The sequence below is a fragment of the Calypte anna genome, chromosome 3, assembly GCF_003957555.1.
Source record: "Calypte anna isolate BGI_N300 chromosome 3, bCalAnn1_v1.p, whole genome shotgun sequence".
Taxonomy (NCBI): domain Eukaryota; kingdom Metazoa; phylum Chordata; class Aves; order Apodiformes; family Trochilidae; genus Calypte; species Calypte anna.
In genome coordinates, this window is record NC_044246.1 from 91,832,792 (window position 1) to 91,854,706 (window position 21,915).

Below are 21,915 nucleotides of genomic sequence, written 5' to 3' on the forward strand. Positions count from 1 at the left end.
GTGACATTAGCAGATAGCAGTTCTTCTTTATTATTACAGATCTTTGGAAATATTTTTATAGCAATGTCCTTGCCCTGGAAGTATAGGAAAGAAAAAAAAGCTACTGTATGTGATAAACTTTACCAGCCAGTCAGAGTAAGTGAACAGGGATATCTGTGTTTTAAGTCATAGGCCTCTGGTTAGTTCTGGTTTTGTATAGTGTTTCTTTTGTTTGTTTGCTTGCTTTAATTTGCTTGCTAATTACAGACCAGAGGCAATAGAATTGCTTGGAAATTATATTAGCTAGTTACACAGGAATGAGATTTCACTTAAAGTAACATGAAAATGTAACATGCTTCTAAACAGTTTTGTTTAATGATGCAAAAAATATGCTTAACCTTGAAAAAATGTATTTTTCTCAATTGTTGGCATTTGTTCAAAACCCACAAATCAATTCTATTGTGCTTCAGTAAGTTTTATTTCAGTAGTTTCTTTTGCAAGCAGAAGCAGTTCTGTAGCGGGAGGAGCCATTCTTGCTCCTGAAGCTCGACGAGCTGCTGGTCTCTTCCAGGACTCCAGCCACCACACAGCGCTTCCAGGGTAGAAGTGTAGCGGGAAGAGCCTTTCTTGCTCCAGAGGCTCGACGAGCTGCTGGCCTCTCCATGCCTCGCACCAGAGTGAGCTGAGCTTCCCTCTGTGGGTGTGTGTCCCACCTTTATTGGTCCCCTGGTAATAGGGGGCCTGTTCTAATCAGGCACAGGTGGACTCACACCCACACTTTGGCAACTCGAGGCACCTGGTTTATCCTGTTTCTCTACACAGTTCTCTGTTCACTGTATGGAAGCACACATTGACTTACCTGTAACTATTTAGAAACAGTTAAACATGAACCTTTTTCTCTATTGAAGATTAACTTATGCCAAGCGTAACATGCCTGCTAAGCTTTTAAATTAGGGTCGTAGTCCTAGGCATAGTCTGCACAGATATGAACAAAAATATTGGCTTTGCACCTGTTTCAGCTCTACCTGATGTCTACCCTTGAACTTCAAAAATCACCACACTTTTGGAAGGAATTCAAATATTATCATCAATGAACATTTTGTAGAGTTAAAACTGAAAAACAGTTTAAAATGTCAAAAAATATCTCTAAACTGGAGCACGATTATTGCACAGCCTTTCTTTCAAAAGTCACCTCCATTTGCCTGAACAAACCTATTTGGCATCATAAAAATGTAATTTCTACTAATCTGCAGAGTATGGGTGACAGCAGTGGTCACCAAGGCTCTGGGTGCTAAAGGTCACTTCCAGATGGACAGCAGAGCCCACCTCACCAGAAAACCAGGTTCTTCCTTTCTCCTGGCTGCTGAAAGGCCTTGCTCCCAGCCCCAGAGGGAGAGCTGCAGTACTGATACCTTGTGCCAGGAAAATGAAGTGACTCTTGGCCAGTTTAGGAAGAAGCCAGGACACCAGATCTTAATTCAGTCATTTGCCAGTAGACACAACTCAATGCATCCAAGAAGCCATGGAACTGCTTGTCTCCAACTTAAACTCTGCAATGAAACTAGCAATCCTTTCCTTTGAATTTAAATGGAAATTTGGTGACTCATTGCACAAAGTACCTTACTGCTTTGTAGACTGCAATGGTTTATACTTGTTACTTTTTATTTTTAATGGCTGCAATGAAGTAAAAGTTTTCAAAGCAAGACCACTTCATCAAGAGTGCTATCAGAGGTCTTCTATCTCCCATGAACTAAGAGCAGACTCAGATTCACCCCACACACACACTGTGAATGATTAGCTCCTAGACGTGTTTAGGCAGAGAAAAAGTGTGTGCTGAAGTGGTTTTCTCACTGTTGCTTTGGTCTCCATGTGTTAGGAATAGGTGCAGGAATGGGGCTGCTTTCACCCTGTTTCAGTAACAGCCTAGCAGATCACCACTCTGGGTTGTTGGCATGGTATCAAGCAGTGCCACTTTTATCATGATATTTAACTCATAATCCACTTTTAAGTATTTTTTTATAACTTAGGGTATAGACTTTTTCCTCTCGTACCACTGAGCTGTGACTCTTAACCTTTTAAGAAAATGCTTATCTCTGTGCTTTCACTTTGCTCATTTTGCAAAGCTTTAGGTTGTGAGCATCCTGATATTTAAGCAATTTTCTCATTAAAACTGAATCAAGACCACTAAGCTGTGCTACACCAAACCCAGCTCTGGATCCCAGACAGATGAGCCCTCAGGCCAAGGGCTGCCCTTAGTCTGATGCAAGATTCTCAAGTAATGAATTCTGACTCTCCTTCACATGGCTGTGGCACTGCCCAGAGACACCCCTTGCACTAGGGAAACCTCCCCTTTGACTACTTGGAAACATTAATAAGTCTTGTTTGTTTGTTTGTTTTGGTCAGCTTGAGTTGTAGCACATAGCAACAACAGAAACATGAGAACCATGCACAGAATGAACACCATGTGAGACTGTGAGAGAGGAGGATGAAGGCAAAACAGGACTATAAACCCCTGCTAAACATAAGCAGTCATTATGATCCTGATGGGAATGTGTATTTCACCAGAAAAATAATTAATAAAAGCAGGGCAAAGACATCAGAACTTGGAGTAAATATACTGTGCTACTAAGCAGCATCCATTAATTTTAAAATTTTTTAAATCTGAAAAAGAAATCAATTTTTCATGTTAAGTTTTGTTCTATATAATCTCTCCATAAAGGATTATTTTTTCTCTTGATACTTTTCCTATTGGTTTCTCAGGATAGACTTCCTAGATTGTAAATGCCAATATACTCCAAATTTTCATTCATAGACAGAAGTTGTTTGTACAGAGAGTGAAACTGGATTTTAAAGTCTGCACAAATGAACAAACTCACTAACCCAGGGGTCAGCACGAGGATTCCCCTTTCAAACTTCCTGCAATCCAAATAGCTCTTCATCTTACTTGTGTTCCTTCCACCTATGGCCTCATTTTGTCACCTGGATTAGTTTAAACCTAAACCATACAATGTGAATAATTCTCTTGGCTAGACATGTTAGATAGGATTTGAGCTTTCCAAAAATTTAACTCAAAGGAAAAGGTTTGGGACAAATTTAGAACAAAGCAAATGCTTGGGAAAAATGGGCTGAGACTTTCAAGAATAACACAGATTGTTCTTGTTCTAAATATGAATTTTGACCACTGCAGTGGGCTACTGAAAAAAAAAGAAATGGTATTATGTTCTTGGTGGGTAGAACATCCAGTGGTGCACATCTTCTATGATATTTATAATACGTTTATAGCTAGAGGTGTGTTTATATGTATTAACTGTATCTATTTTTTAAAGTATTGAGTACTTTGTTTGCTATATATCCTTATATGTGTTGAATTCTGTCTCCAGGAATTGTCTTTTGAACCCACTGAAATGCTTGTCTCAATTTTCACCATCTGGTTAATGGCTATGCTGTCCACAAGATATACACAGTTAAATTCTGTTCTTTTTCCATTGAGAAAAGAAACTATTACAAAAACAAACTTTATATGTCTATTGATTCATTATAACATTCTGATGGACGTGTGTGCTCCAGTATCAGGGGAAAAACATATATTCTACCTATATAGGGAGACTCATTGATCACTGAACTTCTGTCTTCAACATTTCAGAATGCAACAGTTTACACATCGGTTGGAGTAGCCAAAGTGGCTGAGTGGCCAAAGAACTGTGCCACTTAAACCCTTTTTAGTTTTAATGTTTTAACTGATGACAGTATTTTATAAAATAATTAATCAGATTAATTCTAATGAAAGCAGCAGTCACTGCCATTAAAATATTAATCTTAACCACAGCACATAGAGTGTATCAGGAGGTAAAATGTTCCTGCTTACCAGGATAGTGCTGCCATGCAGCAGACTTCTCTCTCCCTGAAATTTAGACCCTTTTATTTTTATTTTTTTTTTCCTCTTTACTCTCAGGATTTATGGTTCAAAGAATCAAGGGATCAGGGAGAAGGCAGCTGACTCATGCGAGCACAGAGTCAGCTTCCTTACACTTTTATAATGCATTTTGGCCTCAAATTGTTTAAGATCCAGGGTAACATTGTGTGGGAGCAGCACAGGATTCAAAAAACAGCAGCATAAACTGGAGGTGAAAGTAGTGATTCTACAAATCCCTGGAGTGCAGGTGGTCATTCTGTCTGGCACAGGAACTGCCAGGACAAACAGGCTGTGAATATTGCATGGCATCACTGTGCCATGCTGACTGCTGTGGTTGTCTGTGTGATGGCAAAATGCAACTAAGGGTAAGAGTGTAGGAGCATTTGTTTCTATGTGATGCTGGTATTCATTCTCAGCTATCTGAAATATGTAGAGCTATATTTACAGGAGTAAAAATAAGAATCATGAGAAACACATTGCAACAAAAATACAGCTTTATTTAATTTCAACATTTATATTATTTCTAAAGAAAATATGCTGTGTTATATTTGGCATCTTTTAAACCAGCAAGCACTTAATGAAATGATATTTCATTATGGCACATTCGTGTGTGCATCTCTGTGGTTAATTATGCTAATACATAAGATTACTTCTTGAAAGAATATTTGATTGTTATTACTGCTTTGCAATTAGCATAATGGAAGCAATTTAATTTTTTCAGTGGTGCTTTAAATAACATTTGTGCAGTGGATTCCTTCTCAGTATAGAAACAGGCCTCAGAAAACTCTACAGTTTTAGCTCTTGATCCTAGTTTGGAGCTGCAAAAAAAAAAGTTTTCACATGAACACAAATTATCAAACTGCACATTGGGAAACTTAACAAAAGTCACTGAAGTAATTTAGTTTTCCTAATTTGTACAACCTGATGATCAGGTTAATAACTGAAACCCATAGCTTCACAGAAAAAAAAACTAAAGACACATTCAGCCCCCTCGTTTGTGCTTTAGCTGTGGGAGAAGACCACAACTTACTTTTTGAGATGCTTGTCTGACTGTGCAGCAGCCTGAGGTAAACTGTTTTAGCACTCAAATTTCAACATTGCTGCAACTGTCCAAATTCTAAACTAAATCTCCCTGAAATTTAGACCCCTTTTTTTTTCTCTTTACTCTCAGGAAGGATGGAGAATCGACTAGTGATGCTATATAACGGCCAGTTATGAAGAGATGCAAACTGCTGTGCTTCTGCACTTTTTTCTTCTGTATGAAGACACTGACACCTTCACATCTTTATTAAATCTCCCATTAATACCTCTTTAATAAATCTTCCCACATGCCATGGAACTGATTCTTCAGTCATTGTATTTTAAGCACTCCCTGCAACATCTTCCTGGAATGGGATTTTTCATAAAGTCATCAACTCTTCAACTCAGATTCAGTTTGTAGTTCCATGTAATCCTCAAGGTCTCTTCTGTAGCATTATTGTCATTCCTTTCCTGTCTGTTTTTCACATTCTTTTTCATTTGCCTTCGGTGAATTTTATCACATTGATTTCAAGCCATTCCTCTAATGTAAACAACATTTTCTGAATTCTTATCTTGCCTTCCAAGCTGCTTGCAAGTCCTCCCATCTGGGCATTATCTGTAAGCTTACTGTCCAGGTGATTAAGCAAGTAATTAATGGCAATGTTTTGTAGTGCAAGAGCTAGAAGAAAGCAGTGTGGAAGCCCGTGTGAGATGTTCTCCCACTTCAGCAGCAAATTATTGTTCTTGGAGCCCAGCTTCCCAATCAGATGCACATCTACCCTATGAGAATTTAATTTAGTCACCACATGCTTTGCTTGCTTATGAATGTCATGTGGGACTGTGTTGAAGATTTGCTCTATCAAACACATCCCTTATATTTTGCTGTTGGAGAAGGAAACGAGATCCAGCTGATAGGATCGATTTCTGACATCTCCCTGTGCAAATACTTTTATCTCTTCACTGTTCTCTAAATGTCTACCAATTTTTTTGTAATATTTTGTTCCAATGTTTTGGGAATGCTGTTAGTGCTGACTTTTCTGTAATTCTTTATATTTTCCTTTTCTCCTTTGTTAGATACAACACTGGGTTTGCCCTTCTTCAGCTCTCTGGGAACTTACTGCTAATCACTGATGTTTGATAAAATTGCTTTGGTTAAATATTGTTTAATTTGGTTAAATACATAATTTTTATCACATTGTGCCATCCTGAATAATTTAACTCAGTATTCCTTCAAGTGTTCTTTTCCTTTTCTCTCCATGATCCTACTCCCAAATTCTTAATAATAACTGAAATAAACTTCTAGTCATAATTAATCTTTTTTGCCAAGAGCTAAGCAAAAAAAAAAAAAAAAAAAAAAAGAGGATGGAACATTTCAGCCTTTTCTACATCTTCTATCTGCTGACCTCATTCACTAATACATTCTGTCTGCTCTCAAGCACAGTGCATTATTTGCAGTAAAGTGTTGTTTAACAAACCATTAATTTCAGTGGTGCTATGTGGTTATGCACTCAAATATAAAATATCATTAATCACATGTCAATGACATTACTACATAATCTAATTCCAGACCATACCTCAGTTTCTTTCAACTGTTTGATTGCATCCCACTCAAAATTAATTAAAACTAATTATTTATTTAATTAGATAAATTGTGGCCTTATTCTGTGAGGTGGAATTATTCTGCATTTAATTATTAACAGTAAATCGTTCACCACTTGTAGCCAGCTTGTTATCGAAACACTTAATTATATAGCTAAAGCATCCTATTGTCTTTTAAAACAAAGCCATAAGAAATTGTTAAAGTAACACTAAAGACATAGTTACATATTCAAAGTGTGACTGTAATCAAGCCAGAAAAACAGTAATACTCACCATCATAGCTAAACAGAACCTCTTTCATTGGCAACCTGTAGAAAAAAAAAAAGGGAAATAAAAGGTGAAAACAAAGTGGCAAGGAGAATAAAGACTGCTGTATGTTAAGCAGGCACTGTTCTGCAGACTGGTGGAAAACTTCATAAAGAATCTCATCTATTAAAAACATTGGTTTCTTGCAGTGTTAATGTAGAGCTGTTTGCTGCACTGGGGTTGATTTTTCATGCACTGACGTGATTGAGGAATTATACTGCACAGACCAAATTTCAATAGACAAACATTGCATTTTGGCTACATGCATGCTAAAGGACATTTCAGACTCATGCTGGGTGTCCACTTCTTTTTTGGACAACATCCTGGGAAGACAGAGCATGTGACCAATTTTGCATTCACATGGCATGCATGTTCTTTTCCTCCACTTTAACAAGACCAAGGAGCAGGGTCAGCTACAGATGGATGAGTAACTCCCTGGACCACTGGCCTCAAAAGATAGGAGTCAGCAGTTCAAAGTGTGTGTTCCAGGTGGTATTTCAGAAGATGCTAGGGTGACATTATTTAAACGGGACCAAATACAATATCTCTTTCTAAAGGCAAACAGTATTAGGGTAAAATGGCAGCTTAAATGAATTACTGTACTTTTTCTGAATCACATTTATATTACTACCTGTTCAGAATTTTTAATGTAAATTTACCGTATAAGTGATACATTTACAGTCATTCTTTTTATAGCTACCAAGTTAGGAATTAGATCTTATAAATGCATAAAATACTTCTTCATTGTTACTACGTGGTGATCTAATAGTCATATCAGTAGATTAGAACTGAAACTTTTTACTTAAAGCAAGGAGATATCATTGAAGCTGGACCAAAGTACAACCCAAGTACCAGCTGCAACTATAAAATTAATGTTGTACATATTAAATATTAAAAATTAAAAGTTTAAAGAAATTTCAAATTATAAACTAAACAGAAAGTATTCAAATTATATTTAGAAGTTTTATCTGATAATTTTAAAATGTGCATTGTTTGGACCTACCTTTCTATTTATAAAAATCAGAATACTGAATTTTATGGTTCCCTTTTAGTGGCACATCCATTTGGGAGGTTGAAGAATTTGTCACAGCTAACACCAGAAATTCTTACCCCTCTAGCAAAAGTGGAGTTGTTCTTACTTTTAGTGCTCATTTGCAGGGTTATTAAATTTTTAGTTAAATTCCCTTTTATTATGATATGGGTAGAGCCTAGAGCTGGAGAAAATAAACTAGGGGTGGTGAGACTATCACTTCAGACAGGTACTGTTCATTTTGGAAGATCACAAGCCAAGTCAGAACAATCCTCATTTTGGAGGTGACACCAAAAGACTTTCTAATTTTCATTATCCAAGACCTTTTTCCATATGTACTGATGTTGCTTTTTGCCTTAGTATTTGCTGTCTTAAACTCTATGCTTAGTTTCACTCTGTGCTGCATTCTTCATGACTTGCCTAATGCCTCTGGTTCATTTGGTAACTTACGCAAGACTGAAAGTAAAAAGCAGAGAATGCATCTGCAGTGTGAGAGGTGAAGAGCCCATGTTTGTGTCTCCAAGGAAAGCACAAAGAATGCAGCCTTTTGCTCAACATGTCCTCATGTAGGCGAGAACCTGCTCCAGCACAAAATGGAAGAAGAATTTTTGTGAACAAAGGAGTTACCATTTTAGTAAGAGCAGCTTCTGATCTAGTTCCCTGTAGTTTTATTAGGTACCTACCACGGGCCTGTTCTTGCTTTGACAATGATCTTGACAAGTTGAAAAGGTCCTGAGTTGAAAGTGGTTCATGTGAGCTGGATCCCTATAGGCTACCCAAACACCACCAGAAGCCTCCCATAAACTACAACCTGGAGGAGAAGACAGCCTGTACCCTGCCCTTGCTCCTTTCCACCAGAGACAGGGAAGGCATCTTCTACGGACACAGCCCGCCCAAACTCACCCATCCCCACTTCAGAGAGATCATGATGCCAGAGCACTTTGTGGAGGAATTTTGTAAGCTCTGCCACTTTCTTTGTAAAAGAAAAAAAAATTACACTTTTTTTTTTTTTTTTTTTTTTTTAACTGGAAGAACATCACTCTTCTCTGACAATGCCAGTTGGGATGGAGCTTTGGTCTAATGTAAAATCCCTCACAAAAATTCTTTAGTACAAGGATTCTCTAACTTCTTATATGTGGAATCTATCAATGATTAATACTAATGTTGACCTCTGACCAGGAGCACTCCTTAAGTAAATAAAGATTAAGAGCAATGCATAACAGAACTTTGGCCCTTATTGACATTTTCATAGAATTTTTGAATTTCAAATGTCAGTAATTTCTCTTATTAACGTTCCCCTTAAAAAAAAATAACAAAAAAAATCTTTGCACTATAGTTCAAGTCCTGATTTTTCATGAATAAAAACCAGTTAAGACAGAGTTACAGCTGCTTACATGAACCTTACACTATTTTATAATAGACTTGGGGTTTTGCAAGTCATATATGAATAAAGGTAATGAGTACATGCTTTTAGCACCTGCATGCAGTGTCTTCTTGTGACTATACAAGTACACATGCCCCATGTTGTCTCTAAAGATTCTGACTCAGTGCAATTCTGAGAAGGACTGAAACATCATTTGCAAATCATAACCTGGCAACCAATAGGTTTGAAAGGAAGACAGTAGATATTGGAAATAACTGGTATATCTCTTGGTTAAGAGTTAAAGGAATATCCTTCAAAACTTCACCAGCTAAAAGGCACTGATAGAGAAGAATTTTGCAAGGAGGACAATGGTCCTTATGTGATCTGTTTGCACAGGGATGTGACAGATCTGATTCACTGCATGCTGTTACAGGGTGAAGCTATATTTGTATGAGGACTAGCATGATGTTTTTCTGAAAATAAAGGTAATTTTTTTTTTCCCCCACACTTCACTTTCTGGAAAACAAAATGAATTATTCAGAAGAAACTAGCAACACATTCACTTCTTTCCCTTTTTTGCTTCTTCCTAAAGGTCAAGGAAGTGCTTAGGTTTCACAGACCATCTTCCCACCTATGCTTTTTTGGACAAAATCTATGGAAACATGGCGGCTCTTCTGTGACAGTTCAGTAACATATCACAAAGAAGCTACCACTCTCAGGGCAGTGAAGAAGAGTGCCCCAAAAGTTCTGGGTTGCTCCTGGCTCTGTTGCTTTCCTGTCTTCATGCAATGTAGCATGAAGTTGATCTCCTGGGTATCAGTACTGTACATTTCCATCTCCAACACTAGATCTCAAGAGATTCCTGGCATCCACAAAGATGCCTTTTTTCAAGTCCTTCTTGACTGAGAATGAGCAAAGAGGGTAATCTCTAGATTTGTGTCTTCTCTGCCACCCTCTAAACATTAAAAGGCATAACTCAGTCACAGCATGACCAGCATGGTGCCCCCTGGTGACATCCTGCTGCTAAAAATGAGATGAAAAATTGGGGAAAGAAATTAGATAACAGGCCCTGTACAAGTACTTTGAAAAGTTAATTGGAGAGGACTTTCTTTGATTTGTAATAGAGAAAACAAAGCATATGTCATCTCTTGACATTACTTCCTGACCAGCTTTGGGGGAGTCTGATGCAATCATTCCTGGTGTTAGTCAGCTACAAAATACACATCAGTGACAGGCCCCAGGGAACCAGCTTAAATACTCAGCATGCTCAGCTGTGCTGAATGATATCTGACACTTTTCCTAAAGTTTAAAGCTAATTATTTATTTCCAGCTAACATTATTCAAAGTGTTGAATGACCATCACCCAACAAGATGTTTATCAGAGGAAATACAAAGAGTACTGGTAACAGTCCAGACAAATCCTCTTCTTTCCAATTGATTGTCTTTGGTCTTTATAAATGCAATCACAATTTCATCAGAGATCTTTATTCTTCAGGTCATGAACAAATGTTCCAACTGTTGGAACACATTTAAGCTTTTTAATGAATTGGCTGATAGAAATTCTGTTCAAAGTGTGGGATTTTTTTTTTTAAATTACAAGGGAACTTTTAGAAGACAGTGCTATGTATTTCATCTGCCTTGGAAGAGACCAAGTTGACCTCCAACCAAAAGAATTCTGCACTTTTGTTGCTCTTGTCAATTCAGATCATGCTACAACCTCCTGTTTCTGAAAACATCTCCACAATTATAGTCTGATTTTATTATGTTAGTATGAGATGTTTTGGTTTCTGAACTGATCTTAATAATGCATTAGTTAAATAATGGATCTTGTTTCTCAGAAGAGTTCTTTTTGAAAAGATCTGTTTTGCCATTAGATTTGCAAAGCCCTCTCTCAATGTGTGTATGATAAAGAAGCATGCCAGATGGGGATCTAGCTGTTTACTTCCTCTATTTTCAAATACAGGAAAATCAGCTGCATTTTCAGAGGCTGCACATATATATATATATGTATAGACACACATAGATACATATCTGTCTATACACACACACATACCAATATACACATATATATATATATGTACACATCCATACATGTTTGTATACATACACAATCACGGAGTTGTCAGTTTTGGAAAAGACCTCTAACATCACTGTGTCCAACTGCCAACACATTTTATTGCAAATCTGTTTCACCTACACAAAGCCATTTATCTTCAGAACTATTCATCCTGTCTCACCATCCTCTAATGAAATACCTTTACTTCACTAATATTTCAGAAACTTTATGAAGGATACGGAAAAAAACAAACTATGTGAGCAGTGCAGCAAGGTACTTGTTTCATTTTGTGAAGGCATCTTGGGGATTTCTGTAGATAGATCCACAGCAAAAGTGATAACAACTGTTTTTAAAAGAACCAAGAAATGGCTCCTGGGAAGCAGAGGAAAGGAGACTGATCATATATAAACAAGCAGAAACATCAAAGGCAAGGAAAAAGGGAGGAGGTTGGAAGGCTATGATAAAGATTCAAACAAAAAGAGATATGAAGTAGCTCTAAGTCCCTGACCCTCTGCAGAGAGAGGCCAGGCATGCACATGAAAATGAGCATTCACATCTCAGATAGGCCTGGTGGAGAACAGCCATCCATTGATCCACCCAGCAAGTGAGATATCTAACTTTTGGTTTTTTCCTTTTACTTTTTTCAACCATGTCTCATCAGAAACACAGATAAGCTGTGAGTATTTGACAGGCTGTCAACAAGGTGAGAATTCAGACAAACTCTCTGCTTCGAACATGTGAAGGACTTGACCTCAAAACTCCCTGAATATTTTTCAAACCAACATGAAAGTTACTCATTTGGTAGCAATCCAATTTCATTCATTTAAATGCTCATTTTGCTCCTTTAAGAAGGACTAGAATCTAGTTTTAAAATAATAAAGGGAAAATAAACTGTGTTACAAAAATGGCATTATCATTACTATCTATACTACTGAACCCATAAAAAACCTTGTGAAATAATTATAAGCATGTGGCTGGTAACCAAAAGAGGTGTCTGTAGTAAAAATTCATTCTTGTGTCATAAATGTACCCATACTGCTATTATTGGTAATTATTCTCATGTAAATTTCTCAAACACTACTGAAAATGTCCTTTAATTAAAGATATTCTACTATGTTCCAAAGCCTACAGAAAAAAACATGATAGTTAATTACATTATAAGCATTTATTGCAACTTTGAGGCCATAATTCAGTCTCATGTTCATGACCTTTTTGGTAAAAAGACTTGCTTGTGCCAGAAGAACCATTTTAATTCTTATGTGTTCTGTCTCAAGAGAGAATTGATGATGTGTAGCAGATGGCTGAAGCTTTCACCAGTTGAGTTATCTAGGGTAGTTACCACTATGGTCCTGGAACTGAGATATGTCACAGTAGCAGGAATTTGGCCAGAGATACAGACTTAAAGAAGATTTGTGTCCTTCTCCAAAGTCAAATAAATCTGGCACTGCATTTGATCCTGGTTAAACTTGCACTATGTATAGTCTTATGGTTTCTTGATGGTCCTTTACAAAATACTCAATAATAATTATCCTGAGTGCTTTTGGTAGCTGGTGTCTGGTATTTAAAATAGAAGTTCTATCAGTGAATTGAAATTATGGAATGTGTGATATAGATGAGCTAACTGCATAATTGAACAAACCCAGCTTGCTAACATCACAACAGCACTTATCAGGAACCTGAAGTGTAAATGTTAGTGTTACTCCAAATTCACTTAAGCATCATAGCCTGCAAAACAATTCTAGAGGGTTTTTTCTTCATTAATCATTAAGAATAATTAATGCTTATCCAGTCTGTGCACTGAAAAACAGCAGACTGGGACACACATTTTTTCTGCATAAATGAGAAAGCTAACATGCAATGCTTAAAGCTATTAAATGTCAACTAATTACCTCCTTAGAGCTGAGTGCTTCATTTTCTGGAATAGGCACTATGGGATGACTGGGCTGCCGAGCCAAGATGTCATGGGTTGGAGAGAGCATGAGGTTAAAAACAAGAAGAAGAAAGCTCTTGTCAGTTCCATTTTGGTATAAAATGTCACTAAAATTTAACGATTAAAGTCAATACCATTAGTCATGCAAAGAATAACAAGTAAATGAGGTCCCATTTGTGTTCAACATTCTCTCTGAGTACTCCTGGTCTGTATAAAAATCTGTTTCAAGGTATGGTCTGTTTTCTATCATGTCATATTTCCATAAAGAAAAGGGTGGGGAAGAAATAAATCACTTTCCAATTTGAAAGAGGCACCTCAAATAAAAATCACAGCAGGGGTACCTGCCTTATAGTACATTTAGTATGAGATAATACACATAAAATTATTTAAAACTGCAGCTGTATTTTTGTCACTTTGAATATCTATCATCTTAAATCTCCTCCAAAAGATCTCTCCTTAATCTTAAAGTTCACAGCCATAAATGATACAAACATCTGACTAAAAAAATGCTGTCTAAGAGTAGTTAGTGTGTGCAAAAAGATCTCAGTAATTTTCCACTGTTTTGAATATGATTTGCATCTGTGTAATGAAGATTGATGGATGCAACTCCAGTGAAGAACCATAACAATTTCAGTAAAATTTTAATCAGAGTACAGGTAAGTAGACAAGCTGCAGCTTACAAAGACAGCCATAAGATCATAAACTTCTTAGGCTTCCTATACAGTGAACACAGACATCCTCTTTAGAGTAAAGGCTGCTGAAAGTATTTGGGTTTGGATATTTCAGTACTGTACAAAAACAAGGTTGGAAGTAGCCCACTATTTTCAGTGTATCAAAGCCATTACTTTGTTCTGGTGTTTAAATACAATTGTAAATTAACATAAAAATGCATTACTTAAAAAGATACTGCTCATCCCCTAGGAAAACAAATTTGAAACTCAGCTTTTTGAGCAGAAAAAATAATCTGCTAAACTGGCCCTATAAATAACAAAGGATGCTAAAGTGGAATATACTCTGATTATTATGGATCTGCTACATATTGCACTTTCCCTTTTAAAATTTGCCCTGATTCATGTTTAGGGAAGCAGGAATAAAGTTTAGAAATAACAGCAGTGGTTTCAGAAGCTTGGAACCATTTGATTTATTTTGTCTTTTTCGAAAGACAAAGGCATTGTTTTAGGCAAAGGGAGGGTAAGGAAGGGGGCAGATCCTTAAGCAGCAGCATCCCTCTCTCTGCTGCAATTTCAGCAGGCACAACCACAGCTCTTCATGGCAGATAAGGAGGTGTTTAATGGCCTGTGTGAGAGACAACATTTCTGTTTCCAAACCCAGCATCCTCCAGCTACTGAGGGCGGGCAAACCTTAGAGACACTCAGGCACAATGTTCTAGCAACACCCGTGGTACCCTGTCAAGCTTGTTTCACTGAAATAACCCCTAAGGTTAAGCTGCCTATTTCCTCACCAGAATATGGCATCTCTGTGTTACAGGCAAAGTAAGCAGGGTCAACCACAAGGAGAAGAGGGAAAGTATTGATCATTTTGTATTTATTTTATGATGTGCAGCCAATCTCTCTGAGAAGAATTATTTGCTGCTTGCAAGAAAGAAAAGCAGTCAGTCAGCTTGTGATCCAAGAACACTACAGCTTTTTTTCTCAAACTGCACAGAGAGCAAATCAATGAAAAATACATTTTTATGGTGTTATCTTCTCCTGGCCTTTCTTGCTGGTATTCACTGCCTACAGTGTTAACCCAAAATGGTTCTCTGAGTCATTATTCTGCCTTACTTTATTCCTTGAGCATGTGGTGTCAAGATCCTTCTTAGACCTGACAAAAGTAATCATTGCTTTTTTAATCCAAGAAATGCATTTACTTCTTTTAGTTTGACTGCATCCTCTTTTTAAACTAAAGAATCAGCATGTGTAACAGTCTCTATAGAGTGGGAAAATTATCTTTATTTTCTGGACAGGTGCTCTTAACATCGATTATTTTCAAGAGGCTTAATTGAAAGAAGTGAGAGGCAAACAAGGACTTCACTGATTAATAAATGAGGGTTAAAATGTCATACAGGCTTAAGACTTGGAGAAAAGCTGGACAATATACAGTTCTCTCTTTTCATGAGGCTTCTGAAACCTAAGAGCCTTCAAATTATCATGAAAGAATCTTTACGTTCCACTACTCAGGTAGCCAAAGACCTGATTTTGCCATGACATGTCTAGTCTTAAGGAAGTCACACGTGGCTACATTTATAAGGAAAGGTACGCAATCCTTTAATGAGCAAGAGTAAATAAGCCAAGTGCTGCATACTTTCTGATGAAATAATGCTTGGTTTTGCAAGAGACTAAAAGAAAGCATTGCTGGGTTTTCCCTGGAATCATACAGCTCTGCTAGATGCAAAGAAGTTCAATGCCTTGGCCTGGAGCCTTTTTCTCTTGAGGCTGAACAACTTCAACTCTGCCTTTATAGAAATGCTCCAGCCCTTTGATCATCTTTGTTGTCCTCCTTTGGACTCATTCCAACAGGTCCATGCCCTTCTTACGCTGGGGATTCCAGAAATTAAAAACTCTAAATGATTTTTGTGTTCTTGAATGCACACTACACCAGTCCCACAAGCAGAACAGAACTTGCTGTCCCAGTGCATTTGCTTTCTGCAGCTCAGTGGGTAAGGACCAGACTTTTGGAAGAAAGAGAAGCTTGAGTCTCTGTCTTTCACTGCCTGGGCAAGTACTAAAGGAGGATACTGGTATCTAGATGTTGTCCTGATGGTCAGCCCAGGGTGTTTGGAGGACAGGACAGTTAGCCTACCTGTTTAAACTCAGCCTTGTACCTGAATCAGAGTACAGCTTATTGCCCCAAGCACAGTGTGTATGGTCATCTCTCTGCAAAGATGAGCTATCAGCATCAAGGTACCAGACAGTCAACTTAAAGGTACCAGAATGAAAAGTAGGTATACTGAGGTGGGATTAACCTTTCCTTATTAAACATTGTGTGACTTATCTTCACTCATATAGCAATGTGCCCAAGTCCACAAGATCCAGAAGTCCAGGAGTGCAACCTATATTGGACTATGTACTTTTTATGGGTACGCTGTCTTAGTGAGACCTCATCACATTCACTGGCAGTATTTCATCTCCAGGTCAAAGCAGCTGGTAAGAAGCCCTAATTTTTTTTCTTGTAGAAAAGAATTGTAAAATCCTTTGTAAAAATGTAAAAGTATTGAATCTTTTGATGGTAGAAGATGAAAATACCACTTTTACAATATCCATTCTTTTTTTTCCTTTGGCAGTTACAAAACTCTGCATTACTCTTGTAAAGTTAGTTAGTAATTCTTAATTTTTCCAGAGGTCACCTGGTTTTCTGGTAATGTGACATTTTCTTTGTTATTTCTTAGAACAGCGAAAAAATAAACTAGATAAATCTGTATTTGTGGCTCCAAAACAATTTGCTGAGGAGTGCGGAATAACCTCACAACATACAAGCATTTGCAGCATGTAAGAGCAAAGGGAAATTATATACCTAGTCAAAATTATCTCTTACAGACTTAGACAAGGCTTAGAAAACATCTTAGTTAGACCTCTGCTCATTTAGCTCTGTAGAATAATCAGCAAGACGTATTTGCCTTTGAAAGGTCAGTTTATCTTTATTGAGCTATGAATCACAGCTCCTCTGTACTAATATAAAGCTTTCTGAGGTGTTCTCATTTTAAGACCTTTTTCATTAATCTAAGTCACTCTCTAGAGGGTATGCAACCTTTGTTAATTGAGACACAGGTTTACAACTCCTTTAAACCAGTGAGAGATAACACATATAAGAAATAAGAATGTGTCAACTATAGTAGCCAGAAAACATCCACAGATATGCTATTCTTTCAAACTATGCCATTAAGTCTAATTTACTTCGAAAATAAATTAGGTACTCTAGACTCTTATGAAACATGGGGTCATTCCTTCAAGACAGAAAAACCTACTGATTTCTCAAAGACTAAAAATGTTTATTTATACATGCTTAACAAGCAAGCTTTTTATGTAACAAATTTATAAGTAACCACTTTTTCTGAGTCCAGGAATGTGAAATCTAGGGTACCAATAAATGGTAAAGCACCCACAGGACTACCTTCAACAAAGGGAAGAGAACACATATAATGTAATGGGATCATTTGTAATGATGGTGTTATATTCTCTCTGAAATTATACAGTATAAAATCCATTTCAAATATTCAGTCAGTTGAGCAACCAATTCCTTTGCACCTTTAACCTCTCTATAAAAGGGAGGGTGAAGTAGAAATAATGATCACAATAACGTGGTCTTCAGCCTCGTATGCAACAGAATGTCCTGACTGACATCAGCTCAGTTCATCAGCTCACTGCTTATTTTTCCTTGATAACTCAGGAGAGTTTTATACAACCTAAAAAAGCAAAAGTAAATTGTCTAGAAACATCTGTGTTTAGTGAGGTGTAAAATGCAAACATACAAATTTCTCTGTAATTCTGGGTGTTTGGGGATAGTTTCCATTAATTATTATTTTCCTTCAAACTTTGTTACGCATTGTCTTCAATAAAAAGATTGCAAGTACCAGGTTATACTCCTAGCAAATCTTACTTGGTATTTTTTTCACCCAACAATATATTTCTGCTTTTGTTGTTAATAATAAAGTTTACCTCTGAGTGGCTTCTGTTTTTTTCTAATTTTGTCTTTTATTATATCACTATATTACAAGCAAAGATATGTTCCTAATTTGCATTTGCCAAATCATTACAGAGATTATTTTTTAATTTTTTAAATTTTTTAATTTAATTTTGATTATTATTTTTTAACATTCCTATTTGCTATGGTTTCAAATTTCCCTAGAAGTAGTATGGACCATATGCAGTCCAAATGCAGTATTGGATCAGGATCCTAGCATCAGAATAGCTTCTGAGCTATGGCAAGCTTGCCCCTATTACCACACCCAAGCACACCCAAGAACCCCCTTCACCAACCAACAGAGACATTAGTAGCAGGTATTAGGAGTGTTGTAGAACTTGGGCCATTATGTTTCCTTTGGTTCTTCCCCTCAGATGTGTGCTCACATATTAATATGAAGATACAGAGGGCTAAGATAAATACATCTCACAAATTGTTTTTTAGCTAGAGACAGAATTTCCATTTCATTTGATATTGTTTTATTTATTAAAAACATCTGCCTGAAATTCTCTCAGCAAAAGACTAGATGCGATCATCCTAGAAACCTAGGAATAAAACTGAACTCAAGTTTTGTATCAGAATCACAGATCACAGAATGGTACGGATGGGAAGGGACCTCTGGAGATCATCTAATCCAATTCCCCTGCTCCCCTGCTAAAGCAGCTTCACCTACAGGAGATGGCACATGGGATGGGATGGCACATGGGAGGGTTTTTAAGAAGGAGACTCACAACCTCTGTGGACAGACCGTTCCAGTGCTTTGTCACCCTCACAGTAAAGAACTTTTCCTCATATTCAGCTGGAACATCCTCTGTTCCAGTTTCTGCCAACTGGCCCTTGTCCTGCTGCTGGGTTCCACTAAGAATGAAGACAAAGCATTTTAAAGCACTTTTTGATGCTAGACACTGGTTTAAGCTTATCCAGGCAGAGACAGCCTGGATAAGTAAGAAGGCAGAAAGCAACAAAAATTGCTGTAAGGAGGTTTCAGGAGGAAACCTGGACCCTTCTGGGCACAGTGTTCACTGGGAAGCATGTTTTAATTTCTAAGTACAGAAAATTCCTTCTGGAAACAACCCTTTTTTTTTTTTTGCATGTTTTCTAAGCAAACAGGAGTACACCAAAGAAATACCAGCATCCTACCATCAGCTGCTTCCCCTATTATAAATAAGACAGCAAGGCTCTCAATATTGCCTAACTACCCAGGCCAAAAGGAGAGACACTGTAATCAATTTATTTTTTTTTTTCCTTTGGAAGAGCTGTCTCACAGGTGCAGTTAGCAGGATTCTTTCGAGGCAGTGCTAAACTTAAAACTTCTCCATGTTCAGTGCATGCTGCTGTGCCTCCTGATGAGTTTAGTCAGCCTTCATGTTTTGTTGCCAGTCTGATAGCTTACAAGAAAGCAATTAATTATCAAGTTATTATCCTTCTAAAGTGCTTTAGGAGAAATGCATTTCTTTAAAGATGAGCTGAGCAAGAACTCTGCAGCCATTTTCTGCAGGCATTAGCAAACCAAGACCAAAGTGATAAAATGTCATCTAAGTATGAATTGCTTAAAATAGCTCACTTAGCCCAATCAATGCTATAAAAGAATATACTAAGGAGACACAACAATCTTAAGCATTAATATTTTCCCAACGAGGAGGACCAATTTATATGACAGCACTAATGAAATGGCTTGTTTGTCACTGACTTCTTTTTCTCCACTAAAGCAACTGTTCTGGATCACAGATAGTAGATGGTGGATCAACCACAATACACCTACACAAGTAGCATTTAAATATCAAAGTTCAAAAGACAGAAAGAAAAACTCTTCTAGAAATAAAAGCAGATGGGATGATGTCTGGGAGAAAAGTGCTTTTCCATGGCAACCTTGAAAGGCTGCCACAATCACAGAATGTCAATTCCCACTCTGCTACTATTAATCAAATAGAAACTACAATGAGTAGAAGATTGGATGGTGAGGTAAACACCACCAATTTCATTAAAAATTAATGAATATTCCTTTTAAATATTCTGGTTATCTATGAGCCTGTAGACCTACAAGTGATTATGGAAAGCTGACACTCCCAACCTTAAAACATTTAATGATTTCAAGAAAATTCCTTTTAGGTCCAGGAAAAAAAAATAAATTGGCTTGAGTACAAAGTTGAACACTAAATAAAACTTGTCCTCTGCAAGCTTGGACCTTTACTCTTGTAAGTAATTTCTGATCAGGTACAGAAATTATAAATTTTTAAACCTTTCTCATACCTCTTGTAAAAAGCCAGTTCCCTCCAATCCATTTTCAAGCCTGTGCTGCTAAATACCTAACCCACAGGGAGAGCTTCACAGGGATGTAAGTGCATCCTGTGCTCATCCCTTGCTGACAGAAAGGAAAGGCAGTCTGAAAGGCAATAGGGACCAAGAGGGGGTCTCCAGATTAGGCAGCTATACTCAGTCAGCCTGGTCAGGGGTGACAGGTCATTCCTTTACCCTTCAAAATGACTCCCAGTTTCTCAAAACCTAGTGCTCTCTGTTGTCTACAACAATTATGCCTCCATATGAATTCTAGAATAGAACAGCCCAGGCTGGAAGGGTCCAATATGTGTGGGAAAGGGAGTCAATGAGATTACCTAGCACCCAGTCCAAGCACCTCTGGAAAGCCTCCAGTGGTGTGGACTCCACTGAGGCCATGGGAAGGTTGTTTCAGTGATTTTTCTCACTGTAAAAAAGCTGTTTTGTGTAACAAGATTAAGCCTCTCCCAGTGAAAGTTGTACCCATTATCCCTTGTCTTCTCACATGGCTCCCTGTGAAGAAAGAGCTTTCATCCTCTTTCTAGCCATCCTTTAAGTACAGGAATACTGTGATAAGGTCACCTCAAGCCTTCTCTTCTCTGGGTAGAAGACCTACTGCCTTCAGTCTTTCCTCATAGGGCATGGTCTTCAGCCCTTTGATCATCTTCATGGCCTTCCTTTGGACTCTCCAGTCTGAATCTTTTTTGACTTGCAGGGACCAGAACTGGACACAGTACTCCATATACAGGGTTGTGTTCTCCCACCCTACACAAATCCTCTGTTAAAAGCTGGAGTGATTCTCAGCAGCAACACTCTTTGGAGTCAACCACAGCACTAAATATTAGCTCAGTCTCTCTGTCACTGTAATAATTGTGCTCAGGTCCATCTTTCTGAGATATTTTATCAACTAAAAGGAAAAAGAACTTTTTTAATAATAAAAAGTTCAACTCATATAATTCTTCAGCACCAAGTATTGTAAATAAAGGCAGCAGCAGCTGGTGCCCGAGGAGCAGAGTAGGGAAAGAGAGGACAAGGGAAATGAGCAGGTGAATAAGAAAAGAATCAGCTCGCTTGAATGGGCAACTTCTTAATTTCAGAAATAGTCTGTGCACAGATAAGAGGAGGAAGCCTTCTTTGCTCTTTTCCAAGCAGAAAGCAAACACAATATCTTGATTCTCACTGCCTCCTCCCATCAAAGCTAAAACCACATTGTGAAATTATTTTCAGCACATCTTATGGATTTCATCACTCTGCACAGTTCCAATCTACAAAACCAAAACCTGCCATATCTATCTTTCAGCTTCATCTGTGTAATTCTATCAGCTATTAAGACTTAGGTACTTGCTGGAACTTCAAAGAAAAACAACCTGGCTCTGGGTCCAGTCTGCCTGAACAACACCACAGTGTCCTTTCAATAAAGCATTTCAGATAGAGGCAGCTGTTATTTTCTTACACCCTGAGCCAGCAAATAAAAATATACTGGATTTAGGAGTTCAACATATCTAGTCTCCCTAATATCAAACACAGGTGATCATCCTGTATTTTCCCATGTACCATTTCCCATTTCTGTGGGAACACTTGTTTAAGGCTAATTTTTAATTTACGTGTGGGTAAAGAGTAAGCAGCTCCATTCACTGGGACATCCTGTCTGACCTCAGTAGTGCATTTACAACATATTTTAAATAACTGTAAGAATTTATGGCAACAGGTTTTGCCCTCTAGTGGAAGATAAAGCAAAACACAACATATATTAGAAGTGTAACAA

General features: G+C 37.6%; 1 protein-coding gene across 4 annotated transcripts in view; it reads right to left on the reverse strand.

Moving 5' to 3' along the window:
- Positions 1 to 4,368: 4,368 nt before the first annotated feature.
- Positions 4,369 to 21,915, reverse strand: part of MLIP (muscular LMNA interacting protein) — a 100,808-nt gene continuing 83,261 nt past the window's right edge. For all 4 annotated transcript variants that reach the window (XM_030448524.1, XM_030448525.1, XM_030448523.1 and 1 more), the window contains 3 exons: positions 13,156 to 13,209; positions 6,785 to 6,819; positions 4,369 to 4,710 (listed from right to left, as the gene is read on the reverse strand). In XM_030448524.1, the coding sequence (XP_030304384.1) occupies positions 6,793 to 6,819; positions 13,156 to 13,209 (81 nt within the window). In that variant the 3' untranslated portion in view covers positions 4,369 to 4,710; positions 6,785 to 6,792. The remainder of the gene's footprint in view (positions 4,711 to 6,784; positions 6,820 to 13,155; positions 13,210 to 21,915) is intronic.